The sequence below is a fragment of the Abramis brama genome, assembly GCF_963993115.1.
Source record: "Abramis brama genome assembly, chromosome: 6".
Classification (NCBI taxonomy): domain Eukaryota; kingdom Metazoa; phylum Chordata; class Actinopteri; order Cypriniformes; family Leuciscidae; genus Abramis; species Abramis brama.
Genome location: NC_139968.1, coordinates 32,086,059 through 32,098,320, shown reverse-complemented (window position 1 = coordinate 32,098,320; position 12,262 = coordinate 32,086,059). Strand labels below are relative to the sequence as shown.

Here is a 12,262-nt window from a genome sequence, read left to right as displayed (position 1 = left end):
GGTAAGGTGCCCTGAGGGCAGTATTAGAATGTTGCATGGAGATACGGCAAGGTGCCCTGAGAGCAGTATTAGAATGTTGCATGGAGATACGGTAAGGTGCCCTGAGGGCAGCAAAAGAATGTTGCATGGAGATACGGTAAAGTGCCCTGAGAGCAGTATTAAAATGTTGCATGGAGATACGGTAAGGTGCCCTGAGAGCAGTATTAGAATGTTGCATGGAGATACGGTAAGGTGCCCTGAGAGCAGTATTAGAATTGCTCGAATTGCAATTGTAGATCTAATGTCATAAGGTGCGCTCAGAGCAGCATTAGAATATCTGCAACAAAATGCGCTAAGAGCAGCAAATGAATGTTGCATGGAGATACGGTAAGGTGCCCTGAGGGCAGTATTAGAATGTTGCATGGAGATACGGTAAGGTGCCCTGAGAGCAGTATTAGAATGTTGCATGGAGATACGGTAAGGTGCCCTGAGAGCAGTATTAGAATGTTGCATGGAGATACGGTAAGGTGCCCTGAGAGCAGTATTAGAATGTTGCATGGAGATACGGTAAGGTGCCCTGAGAGCAGTATTAGAATGTTGCATGGAGATATGGTAAGGTGCCCTGAGGGCAGTATTAGAATGTTGCATGGAGATACGGTAAGGTGCCCTGAGAGCAGTATTAGAATGTTGCATGGAGATACGGTAAGGTGCCCTGAGGGCAGCAAAAGAATGTTGCATGGAGATACGGTAAGGTGCCCTGAGAGCAGTATTAGAATGTTGCATGGAGATACGGTAAGGTGCCCTGAGAGCAGTATTAGAATGTTGCATGGAGATACGGTAAGGTGCCCTGAGAGCAGTATTAGAATTGCTCGAATTGCAATTGTAGATCTAATGTCATAAGGTGCGCTCAGAGCAGCATTAGAATATCTGCAACAAAATGCGCTAAGAGCAGCAAATGAATGTTGCATGGAGATACGGTAAGGTGCCCTGAGGGCAGTATTAGAATTGCTCGAATTGCAATTGTAGATCTAATGTCATAAGGTGCGCTCAGAGCAGCATTAGAATATCTGCAACAAAATGCGCTAAGAGCAGCAAATGAATGTTGCATGGAGATACGGTAAGGTGCCCTGAGGGCAGCAAAAGAATGTTGCATGGATATACAGTAAGGTGCCCTGAGGGCAGGATTAGAATTTATGCGGCAAAAATGTCCTTAGAGCAGCAAATGAATGTTGCACATAAATATGACACGGTGCTCTAAGACCAGTATTAGAATATATGCATCAAAAATGCACAAAAGAGCAGTTTGTTGTATGTAGCTATGACAAAATGCCTTGGGCGCAGCAACAATACCACAGCAAAAGTGTGCAATGACAGCAGCGTAACTTGCTATTATAGCCAGTAAAAGTTATAATAGAATATAAGCTAACATTAGCTATTATCCTTTCTAAGAGCTAGCTAGCTAATGTTGCAAGTTAGCTTACTTACATTAGTTAGCTGGCTAGTTAAATAACAGCTCGATAGAAAAACAAGCTTTACTTAAAATCCAAATACTTAATTATCTTGGCATTTTAATGTAATAATCTAATATAGGCTAGTTCAACATAAAACATAACATTACCTTAACTGCAACGATCTCCTTAGTGTGATGTCTCCCGCGTTCTGAGAAAAACAATTCAAATAATCCATGTCCCGCCTCCTGCTGTCGCTGATTGGATGACTGAGAGAACCAATAAGATGCAATGCTGCCCTGAGAACATATTTCAATAACTAAAAGTCTAATCTGCTTTTAATTCAGTTAAAATAATCGTAATGTTTTCACTGTCACGTGCTCTCAGTCAGTCTGTTTAACGTTACCCACCACAATACATGTTAGCCTACGTCTCTTCATTTTGTTTTATAAAGTTGGTTGAGACATATGACATTTTAATAGTCAGACATAACAGAGAGGCCATCATAATAACTGTCTGTTAAAATACCACGTGTTAGATTGTGTCATTTGTGTAATGAAGTGCTTTCAAGGACACCGCTCAGGGTAGGTAGGCAATAGTATGACAAAAGATAAATAAATAAATGGGTTAAGTAGGCCTACTAGGCTTAGGCTTAATTTATGTCTATTTATTTATATGAAATTGACTTAAAAATGTTTTTCAAGAAACATAATCATATGTATATTATGTTATTTCTATTCAGATTTCTTGCATCTCTCTCTAGTATTTTTTTTTTCTCAGTTCAGATGGGCTTTATTGACATGAGTGTGTCTAGAACCTTTGTTCCCACAACATCAAAATCTTTTTTTTAAATCTTTGAACCGTATGCAATAATAGTATTATGAACATTAATTGTTATGAAGATTGATATCATTTTTGTCGTGTGTGCACTCTGTGGTAACTAAGATTTTTTTAAATATAAATTTTAAAATTAGAGAGTAGATGTTTCAACTAAATGTTCCTTATTTAATTCACTTCTCTTTCTCTCTCTTAGGAGTCAGTGATGATGCCTTCCATGAAGTTCTGTCTATGTGGTTCACGTCATAAACAAATTTGTTTTTGTGTGTGTTGAAGTTCAGTTGTTATATATTATTTTGTAAAATAAACACAATCTTAAATCTACCCCCCAGAGTCATCCTCTTCTTCCCTCTGTACCTACTTGAAAATGTGGTCGATCTGACTGAAAAGACTATAACATGATTCCTTGTTTATTTTACTTGAGTAGTATGTGTGTGTAATAAAACTTTAAAAAAACTGTAAAACTCTAAATGTAGTTAAAACTGGGTGGAAATACTGCATTGGTGGCACTTTTTTCGGTCCTCCAAAACTGGGTCCTGGAAATGCGTTCCTGAGACTGCGGTTCTCCGAGTCGGTAGGTGGCGCTGTCACAAAAAACTAGGGTCCTAGAAATGCGGTCCTAGAAGTGGGGTCCTGAAAATGCAGCCTCCGGGACTGCAGACCAGGGGGGCAGCGTTTCATATTATGTTGAAGCTTCCCCGGGCGCCGCCATTGGCTATCAGACCCCCACCTGCTGTTAGCATCCCATTGACTCCCATTCATTTTGGCGTCACTTTGACAGTGAATAACTTTACATCTGAGGCGTTTAAAGACTCCATTTGTCCATTATTTATTTCTAAAGAAACACGAAAATGTATAAAAGGCTCCATTACCTTGTATCTTACGTTATGGCCCCGCAGTTTTTGTAAAAAGAGGCTAACGATTGCGTCATAACCACACGACTCTCTGTCGCACAGTAGAGAGATTACCGTATGGACAGGAGGAGAAGCTCGCGGGCAATCAGGGGGACGTGGAGGCAAAATGGCAAAGTAATTAATCAGAATACCTAGCAAAAGTTTCTCCTGCTCCTAGCTCATGGACACCTCCTACTCACACTCTCCGTCTCTGCAAGTTTCGGAAGCGAATGATTCAGATTTCTCTTGGCACAGCTATTAGAAGACAGACGGGTTGCTCACGTCACAACTACGTCGTCAAGCTCAGTTTGAGTCTGCGCAGTACGCTCGACCATCAGGAAGTAAGAGCTTCTAATTGACTTCACTTTCCTCCGTTGAATCCAATGGGGTCGCTGTGTCCAGTTTATATACTGTCTATGCTGCAGACAGATAATATTGGGTTCACCTCGCCTCTCAGCAGAAGGCGCTGTTTTACAGTCATGGGCTAATATACAATTTGCAGAAACATGGTCTCAATTAGGTGTCAGACTCAAAAATGAAAATTCTGTCATTAATACTCACCCAAACTTTTGTTCATCTTTGAAACACAAGTAAAATGTTTTAATTCTCTCATTTTTGTTCATTTAATAAACATTTTCAAGCTTCAAAAAGTAAATAAAAAGTAAATAAATAAATATCATAAAAGTAATATATGGGTTATGAATAGAGCGGTTTAACCAATTTAAAAGTTTCAGGGCACAATCACTTTATGAGCATATTTAATTTCATTTAAGGTTTTAAATATAACTGATTTAACTGAAAAGATTTAAAATATACTTTTAATGGTGGACAAAAAAAATTGAATATTAAAATATCTTCATTTGTGATCCGAAGATGCACAAAAGTCTTATAGGTCTGGAATGTCACAAGTGAGTAAATGATTTTAGGCTCAGAATAAATAGGGTGAACTATCCCAAGAATCAAACATAAAAAATACTTCAATGCATCAAATTATTTAGATCATTTGTTAAACAAACCCCTGGTTTCACAGACGAGGCTTATAGTCTCAGACTAAAATGCATGTTTGAGCTGTTTTAACTGAAAGCAACTTGAACTCTGAATCTTTTAAAATTAGTCAGTTGGTCATTTTTTTTTGTCTCAAGATGCAAACCTGTAATGTTTTTTTTTTTTTTTTTTTTTTGTCTAAGGCATATTTATGAAAGCTACTTAATGTCCTATAACTAAGGCCTTGCTCTGCTAAATTATAGCCTAATGTATCATGGTGTTTTTATAGTTATTATAGGAGCCAAATGTGGTGATTGTTAAACCACTAGATGGCGGTGTTGGTGTAGTTCACACCTGTTTATATCACATGATATTTAAACGTCCCTTGGGTTGTATGAAGACACAGGTGGCGGGGACATATGGTTCTTACCATAGATCCACTGCTTTTAAACTCTGTAAGATATAAATTTTATTAATTAGACAACAAAGCATTTTGAAACGGATATCACTGTGTGGACACACTCAAAAAATGAATTTTTGCCTCTTGTTAAATTTAATTAATTAAAATAAGCAAAAGTAACACAACTGTTTAATATTTTGTCACAACTTAATTTAATTGTGAAAACTACATGAATCATTTTTGTTGACAACTAACTGGGCAGTGGATCTGTAGTTCCCAGCATGCTTTGCAAGAGACTGCATTAGGAGGGTAAATTTAGGGATTAAAGTGTTATTTTATGTGTTTTTATGTAAATGGAAATTGTTAGTTTATTCCAAACTATGAGTGAAGAACATCTTGCCACCTCGCCCTATAGGAAATCCACTGCAGTTATTGCTTTTCTGAAAACGATCTTTTAAAACAGTAATAACAGATTTAAATGAAAACATTATTAAATAAATTAATTACACCTTAATAAAGTATATATTTATTTTAAATCATGAAACAGTTCATCTAAACTTTCAGGGAATCATGTTTAATACATCATCAATCATTGCATTATTCAAGTTTTTCTTCCTCTGCCAAACAGTTCCTCGTCAGGTTTCAATGTTTCTGTGGGGTGAGATTAAAGAGTAAATGGTTATATTCCTGTTCATAATGTAGCAGCATTTCACTGGTATGACATATATTTAGTGTTGAGAGATGGTCAGCTGTCAATCTAGTTTATCAGTGATTCATGATGGGTAAGAATACAGTTTGACCTCTGACTTCGATTTTTGATAGCAAAAATAATTAATTTTTTTTTTTACTGTAAAGCAGTTTTGTGAGGGCATCAACTGTGAGGTTCATAACAGCAGGACAGGAAGAAACTCTTCACCTACAAACTTAACAAAGAAACAAATGGCCACATACAAGATGCTTGTCCACTAACAGATCAAAGCACATTTCTGAAGAAAGCGACCGCAACAGTTTCAGTCTGACTCAATAGATGAGCTGTTAGTCACACCTCAGGACGACTGCAGTGTGAGATGGCAGATGTTTTTAGGCTATTAATTATTATAAAACCATTTAAACATCCACAAGAATTATTGAATCATGAAATTTAGGTTGGTTAATCTAATATTCATGCTATTTACCCTTCTTTATTTACCAGTAAAAAAACTACAATTATTTTATTGATATATGTTAAATAATAAAACTCAAGAATGTTTTCCACTATTAAAAACAATTAAAGTCTGAATAAGAATCAGAAGACCATTTATACGTAACTATGTGTCATGTGTAAAGAGTGTGTGCTTTTGACCCACAGGAGGAGGGGGAGGATTCACACACCAGATGAACAGATCAAGTGTTTTAGACGGATAGTCTTATTAGATTTCACTGAACAACTGTAGGAAATGGTTTGCACACTTGTTTTGTTCTGTTTGTGCTGGTGGCGTTTGACTGGTAAGTTATAAAGTATTTTTGATGATTTAATGTATTCCCGTTTCAGAGTAATAAAGCCACTATTGTTCAAATTAGTCAGAGGAGTTTCATTTGCTGTTCTTCATATAAATCAAATCAAGCGGAGATATTATTGTGGGATAGGCTTTACTCATATAGTTCATATCTTTTTCAGGGACCATCTTTCAGTGAGACAGTTTTCTAAAAGTGTCCAGCAGAATTTAAAGTTTCACTTGGCTGTAATTAAATTGTCATGTAACTTCACATATTTATTTTGCTCTAAGCAAATATCATATTAAAGATCAAATTATTAGCTCTCACAACCATCTGTAAATGTCCTTTTCTTCTGTTTGGGATGTCAGTTCTCGTTTAATTACAAACTAGAACTGATTTCAGACTTTGTAAACCAACAAGAGCCGTCATTTATCCCTGAACCTTCCGCAGGTGTGTTTGGTGATTCAGTGTCAGTGATGGAGGGAGATTCTGTTACTCTAAACTCTAATGTTACTAAAATATATAAAGATGAAGATTTACTGTGGAAATATGGAGCTGAAAACTCTCTGATAGCTCAAATCAAGAGAGAGAAACATATTTTCCCTGATGAGAGATTCAGAGACAGACTGAAGCTGGACGATCAAACTGGATCTCTGACCATCACAAACACCACAACTGAACATACTGGAGATTATCAACTACTGATAAGTGGAGCGAAACGTTCAACAAAAACATTCAATGTCTCTGTCTATGGTGAGTAAAAAGATCATTTGCTCTGACCTTCAAATTTTCTTGTTTTAATAAAGGAATATATCGAGTTAAATACTCAGTTAAGCTCAATCAACAGCATTTGCGGTATAATGTTGATTATATAAAAAAATTACACATCCCTTGTTTTGTTTTTGTCACAATTAAAACTTGTGCATTATTTGTGCTGTAAAACAGTTACAATTATTATTTTATTGTTTGTAAAAACAAATTGTATCATTAGACACTATAGAAAAAGAGATATTTCACACTAAAATCATGTTATTTTACACTCATATTATTTATGTTTTTAGCTGACTGAGTATTTTTATGTTTACATTACGGCTTCATTCACTTCCAATGCAAGTGGTAATATTTGTTTCTGGTAATCATTATAATTTATGCTAAATACTAACTTGTACTGAACCTTAATTTCTTTAACTATACTGAGGAGATTTATCATTTTATAGTTAGAGATAACCGACACACTCCACTGCGAATATAAGATTGTTGTGTAGATTTACTCCTTTTTATAATTTATTCTCTCATGTTTTTTCAGCTCGTCTGCCCACTCCTAACATTACCCGAGATTATTCTCAAAATCTTTCTTCATCAAACCAGAATTGTTCACTGGTGTGTTCATCAGTGTTGAAAGTGAGTCATGTGACTCTCTCCTGGTACGCAGGAATCAGTGTATTGTCCAGCATCAGTGTGTGTGATCTCAGCATCAGTCTCTCTCTACCTCTGGAGGTGGAATATCAGGATAAAAACACCTACAGCTGTGTGCTGAACAATCCCATCAGCAACCAGACCACACATCTGGACATCAACACACTCTGTCACATACATTCAGGTACGATACTGGTGAATATTAGTGATTATTTACTGAACTGATCATTTTGACACAAAAATACTCCAGCATTATCTCTCAGTTTTGTTTGCGGTCAGACTGACAGATTCATTTTGTCCATTATAGATCAGGACCTGCTCTGGTTTTACATCGTCCTGATCTCTTCTGCTGGATCTCTGATGATTGTTGTTATAGTCGTGATCTTCTGCATCTGCAGGAAATGTAGAAAAACAGGTCAGGAATTCAGTTATTACCTACAAATATTAACTACAGTTAATGCTTTTGAAACATATATATGAACACACACACATACAGCATATACCGGTCAAAACATTACTATTTGTAATGTTTTTGGAAGAAGTCTCATATGCTCATTCAGCCTGCATTTATTTGATAAACATACGGAAACAAATAATAATATTGTGAAATATTATTACAATTTAAAATAATGATTTTCTATTTGAATATACTTTAAAATATAATTTATTTCTGTTATGCAAAGCTGATTTTTCAGCATCATTACTCCAGTCTTCAGTGTCACATGATCCTTCAGAAATCATAATGATTTATTATTATCAATGTTGGAAACAGTCGTGCTGCTTAATATTTTTTTTTTCATAACCTCTGATACTTTCTTTTAAGCATTCATTGGTTAATAAAATGTTTTTAAAAAAAGAACAGCATTTTATTCAAAATAGAAATATTTTGTAACAATAGTTCAAAAGTTTGGGGTCAGTAATTTTTCAGTAAGTCTTCTTTTCTTTTTTTTTTTTTTAATTAATACTTTTATTCAGAAAGGATAAATTGATATAAAGATTTATATTGTTAGAAAAGATTTTTCTATTTTGAATAAATACTGTTCTTTTTAACTTTTTATTCATCAATGAATCCTGAAAAAGTATCACAGGTTCCATAGAAATATTAAGCAGCACAACTGTTTCCAACATTGATAATAACAAGAGTATCAAATCGGCATATCTGAATGATTTCTGGAACATTCAAAAAAGTATTTTAATTTCAGTCTAATTAATTCAAATGAGCAAAAGTAACATGATTTTTTTACATTTTTGTTACAACTTTATTTAATTGTGTTCAATCAACCTAATATATTTAAAACTGACGTTTCCAGAAATACATACAAATGTAAATACAAAAAAAGTAAAAGTAAAATAAAACAAACAAAAAAAAAGTTTCCAAACTTTTGACCGTTACCACACACACACACACACACACACACACACACACACACACACACACATTTATATATATTAAACAAGTTTTGACGTTTTAACAAGCCTGTGATTAATGCAGTCCAGTCACGGGAGGAAGACGGAACTGATTCAGCTTTGTGTAAACCAACAACACGACAAAAGGTAAGATCATTATGGGCTGTTGCAGTCAGTCTGATTGAAGTTTGCAGATGATCAGTGAACAGACGTGTCAGCAGATCAAAGCAACGTTTTTATGCTATCTGAATGCATGTAGTTTTTGCACCTTTGTGTCACTGCTAACGGGCAGTTTTTCCATTGTGCAGGGCTATTCTCATTTCAAATCAGAAGCACAAAACAAAAAAATGGTAACACTTTATTTTAGGGTCCAATTCTCACTGATAATAACTAGTTGCTTATTAGCATGGATATTAATAGGATATTAGCTGTTTATTAGTACTTATAAAGCACATATTAATGCCTTATACATGAATTATCCTTAATCCTACCCAATACCTAAATTTAACAACTACCTTACTAAACTATTAATAGGAAGTAATTAGGACTTTAATTAGGACTTAATTTGTTAATTAATATTACTCAGTATTTAAATATATAATTACACTGTAACAATTACACCTTAAAATAAAGAGATATTTATACATTAAAGGGTTAGTTAAAAAAATGTAGGCAGAATGTGATCTCACAGCCATAGTCAGTCAACACTCACATTTAATGATTTTTTTTTCTTCCATACAATGAAAGTGAAGTCCCTAACTTTTTTTCTAGTGTTTTTATTTTATTTTTTAAAGCAACTCATGCTAAATCTTTTATCAGTGGAAAACGTATTGTGTTTGCTGCGAGGTCAATAAGTGCATGTGGTGCCTCCAGGTGCGATGAGGTCTTTTTTTTTTTTCTTTGCCACCGAAAATATTTTTTCAACTTGTAAATCTGCTTAGAACACTTGCGTTGGAACAACTGGGTGAGTTTACATATTTTGTCCTGGCATTTTTTGAGCAAATTGTGTTGGATTTATTTGTAAACAACAAAAAAGATTCTTCTAACTGATTTCCATAGTACAGTGGTTCTCAACTCCAGTCCTCGGGACACACTGCTCTGCACATATTGAATGTCTCTCTTATCGCACACACTCAGTTCAGTTCATGGAGTCTCTACCATTGAGCTGATGATCTGAATCAGGTGTGTTAAATAAGGGAGACATATAAAATGTGCAGAGCAGTGGGTCCTGAGAACTGGAGTTAAGAACCACTGTCATAGTAGATACTGGATCAGCTCATTACATGTCTTGCTATGATCTGAGTTCGGCCAGCTGTACACATTCCCCCGTTCCGTTGCTGCGTCCCAATTCAGAGGCTGCACCCTTTAAAGGCCTCATTCGAAAGGCCGGTTGCATCACCGCGGTACGGCGGAGGCTGTCCCAATTGCCAGATTTACCTATAATGAATTTGGCTGGGTAACTAAAAATAAAAAAAATCAACTAATGTCTCAGTTCTCAGTTCCACACTCTTGAGTTAAGGTCTTTTGCCTTATAGGACAGTATAGTGGCATGGAAGACGGATGGATGGACTGCAATAATCAGTACTACAAACCATGTCTTCCTTTCTGTGGAAGAAAAGCACATGCTGAAAAGCCTTGGCTTAATATTTTAAGCTATATGAAATTGGATTTATCCAACCATTATAATGCGTTTTGACTAATTTCTTGATTTTATTAAAAGCTGTATTAAACTAATTTCAGACATGTTATTCTGCAAAATGTAGATCATGTTTATGAAAGATTACACATTTCAGCATTAGAATAATCTCTGTATTGGTCATTGCACAATTAGCTTACATGGTTATGAAAATTAAACCTAAAAATAACTTGCAGGGAAAGTTCTGGGATGCTTTTTTTTTAGGTTGTTACAAAAAAGAAAAAGGAAAAAGCTTCCTCCAACATCCTGTGAAGGTTAGTTTTTGGTTACAGTAAAATAGCCTACCTTATTTGGTTCCCCAACAATAACCATATGGGAGTGTTATGTGCTGGAACTGGGGTGCTCTATGTGAAACTCTGAGCATAACGTTTGGAATCGTAAGTGAAGAGAAAAACAAAGCGAGTAGAGAGAAAATAAAAGTACAGTAAAAAAAAAGTCAGATAGAGTAAAAAACTAATTATTGTAGAACTAGAAAACATTATTTTGCTTGCAATTCTGATCATTTTGTTTTTATTTTTTGTAGGCTAAATGTTTTCATCATAAGTTGATTCATTACTTACTGTGATCGCAATGTATTTGGCATCAAATTGACACCATAGTGTATAATTTGACTGAACTAGATCGCTCACATTGTTGCATCATGATGCATTTTTAGTTTATTGATTTCTATTTTTGACTTGCTGCTTTCTGTCTTTGTTTAGCCTAAATTTGTCATGAAGTAGGTTTTATGATTTTTTTGATGCATTAGTTACGCCAAAGCCAGCCTGTGATGTGTCTGTGGCCTACTAATTTAAACCATAATTTGTTTAAAATCATACATGTAAACAGTTTGAACTATAAACAATTTGCTTTGTTATAAACACTAATTTTATACCATTAGAATTTCATTGGAAAGGAAAAAAATAAAGTTGTTACTTATGTTGTGCTGAAGTGTGTCCTCGATCTGCAGCGTCTCTGCGGTTCATCATTATCTGAGCTGAGATGCAGCTTTAGCAGACGTTGGTTTCTTTGTAGACGTTCTGCAACAAGTGTCTCTGCTGTTGCTTTAGTGTGAAAGACCAACGACAGTCATTCTCAGAGCAGAGACTGCAAACCTGCACAACTTCTACTGTTTGATGATTTAACGGTTGAAAAAGTCACTAAGTTCCTGATTGAGTTTGTGTTTCCTTGCAGAAATCAAAGACGGATGCTGTGTATGAAAATGTTCCCAAAAAGCGATGATCAAAGGTCTTTATCCACCGGAACTCATTTGGTTCCCTAACTCACAGCTTTTGGTTTTGTTCACATTTATTCTCTGCCAGGATGTTTATTCTGTCTCTCTTTTGTTTTTGCTCTTATCATATATTTTTATTTCATCTGTGTAAAATAAACCTCTCAGCCTGACTTTTCTGTCAGTCCCACCTTTTAAGATTCGTGTGTGTGTGTGTGTGTGTGTGTGTGTGACACCACCCCTTGACAATGTATAAGCAAACGTGCAGAAAATAAAGCTGAAGAAGATTTGTTAACGGAGAATAATCTCCAAGTTCCTGACTCTTTTTAATGGGCCCATATACATTCTTGAGTGAAAGAAGGGATGAGAATTTTGGTTCGAGGTCATGGTGCAAAAGACCCTAGGTTGAAATTACTCCGAACCATCCCTTTAATTTGGTAGTTAATAAACAGTAGCATCCAGCCTCTGCATCTCAATGTCCATACTATCCATCCAAAACAGTATGTGAGATTAAAA

At 35.4% G+C, this 12,262-nt stretch overlaps 1 protein-coding gene across 1 annotated transcript; it reads left to right on the top strand.

The window, feature by feature from the left end:
* Positions 1–5,891: 5,891 nt before the first annotated feature.
* On the top strand, positions 5,892–11,919 carry LOC311085774 (CD48 antigen-like). Its single transcript, XM_084118405.1, has 6 exons — positions 5,892–6,026; positions 6,468–6,770; positions 7,324–7,617; positions 7,741–7,848; positions 8,926–8,987; positions 11,710–11,919. The coding sequence occupies exons 1-6, from the start codon at positions 5,978–5,980 to the stop codon at positions 11,755–11,757; spliced, it is 864 nt and encodes a 287-aa protein (XP_083974531.1). The 5' UTR covers positions 5,892–5,977; the 3' UTR covers positions 11,758–11,919.
* Positions 11,920–12,262: the final 343 nt, after the last annotated feature.

What these genes read in the sequence shown, in the direction of transcription:
- LOC311085774 (XM_084118405.1), top strand. Translation starts at nt 5,978, where the DNA reads ATGGTTTGCACACTTGTTTTGTTCTGTTTGTGCTGGTGGCGTTTGACT. An exon ending in ACTCTGTCACATACATTCAG is followed by an intron (nt 7,618 to 7,740) that starts GTACGATACTGG and finishes TGTCCATTATAG; the next exon opens with ATCAGGACCTGCTCTGGTTT. An exon ending in CAGGAAATGTAGAAAAACAG is followed by an intron (nt 7,849 to 8,925) that starts GTCAGGAATTCA and finishes TGATTAATGCAG; the next exon opens with TCCAGTCACGGGAGGAAGAC.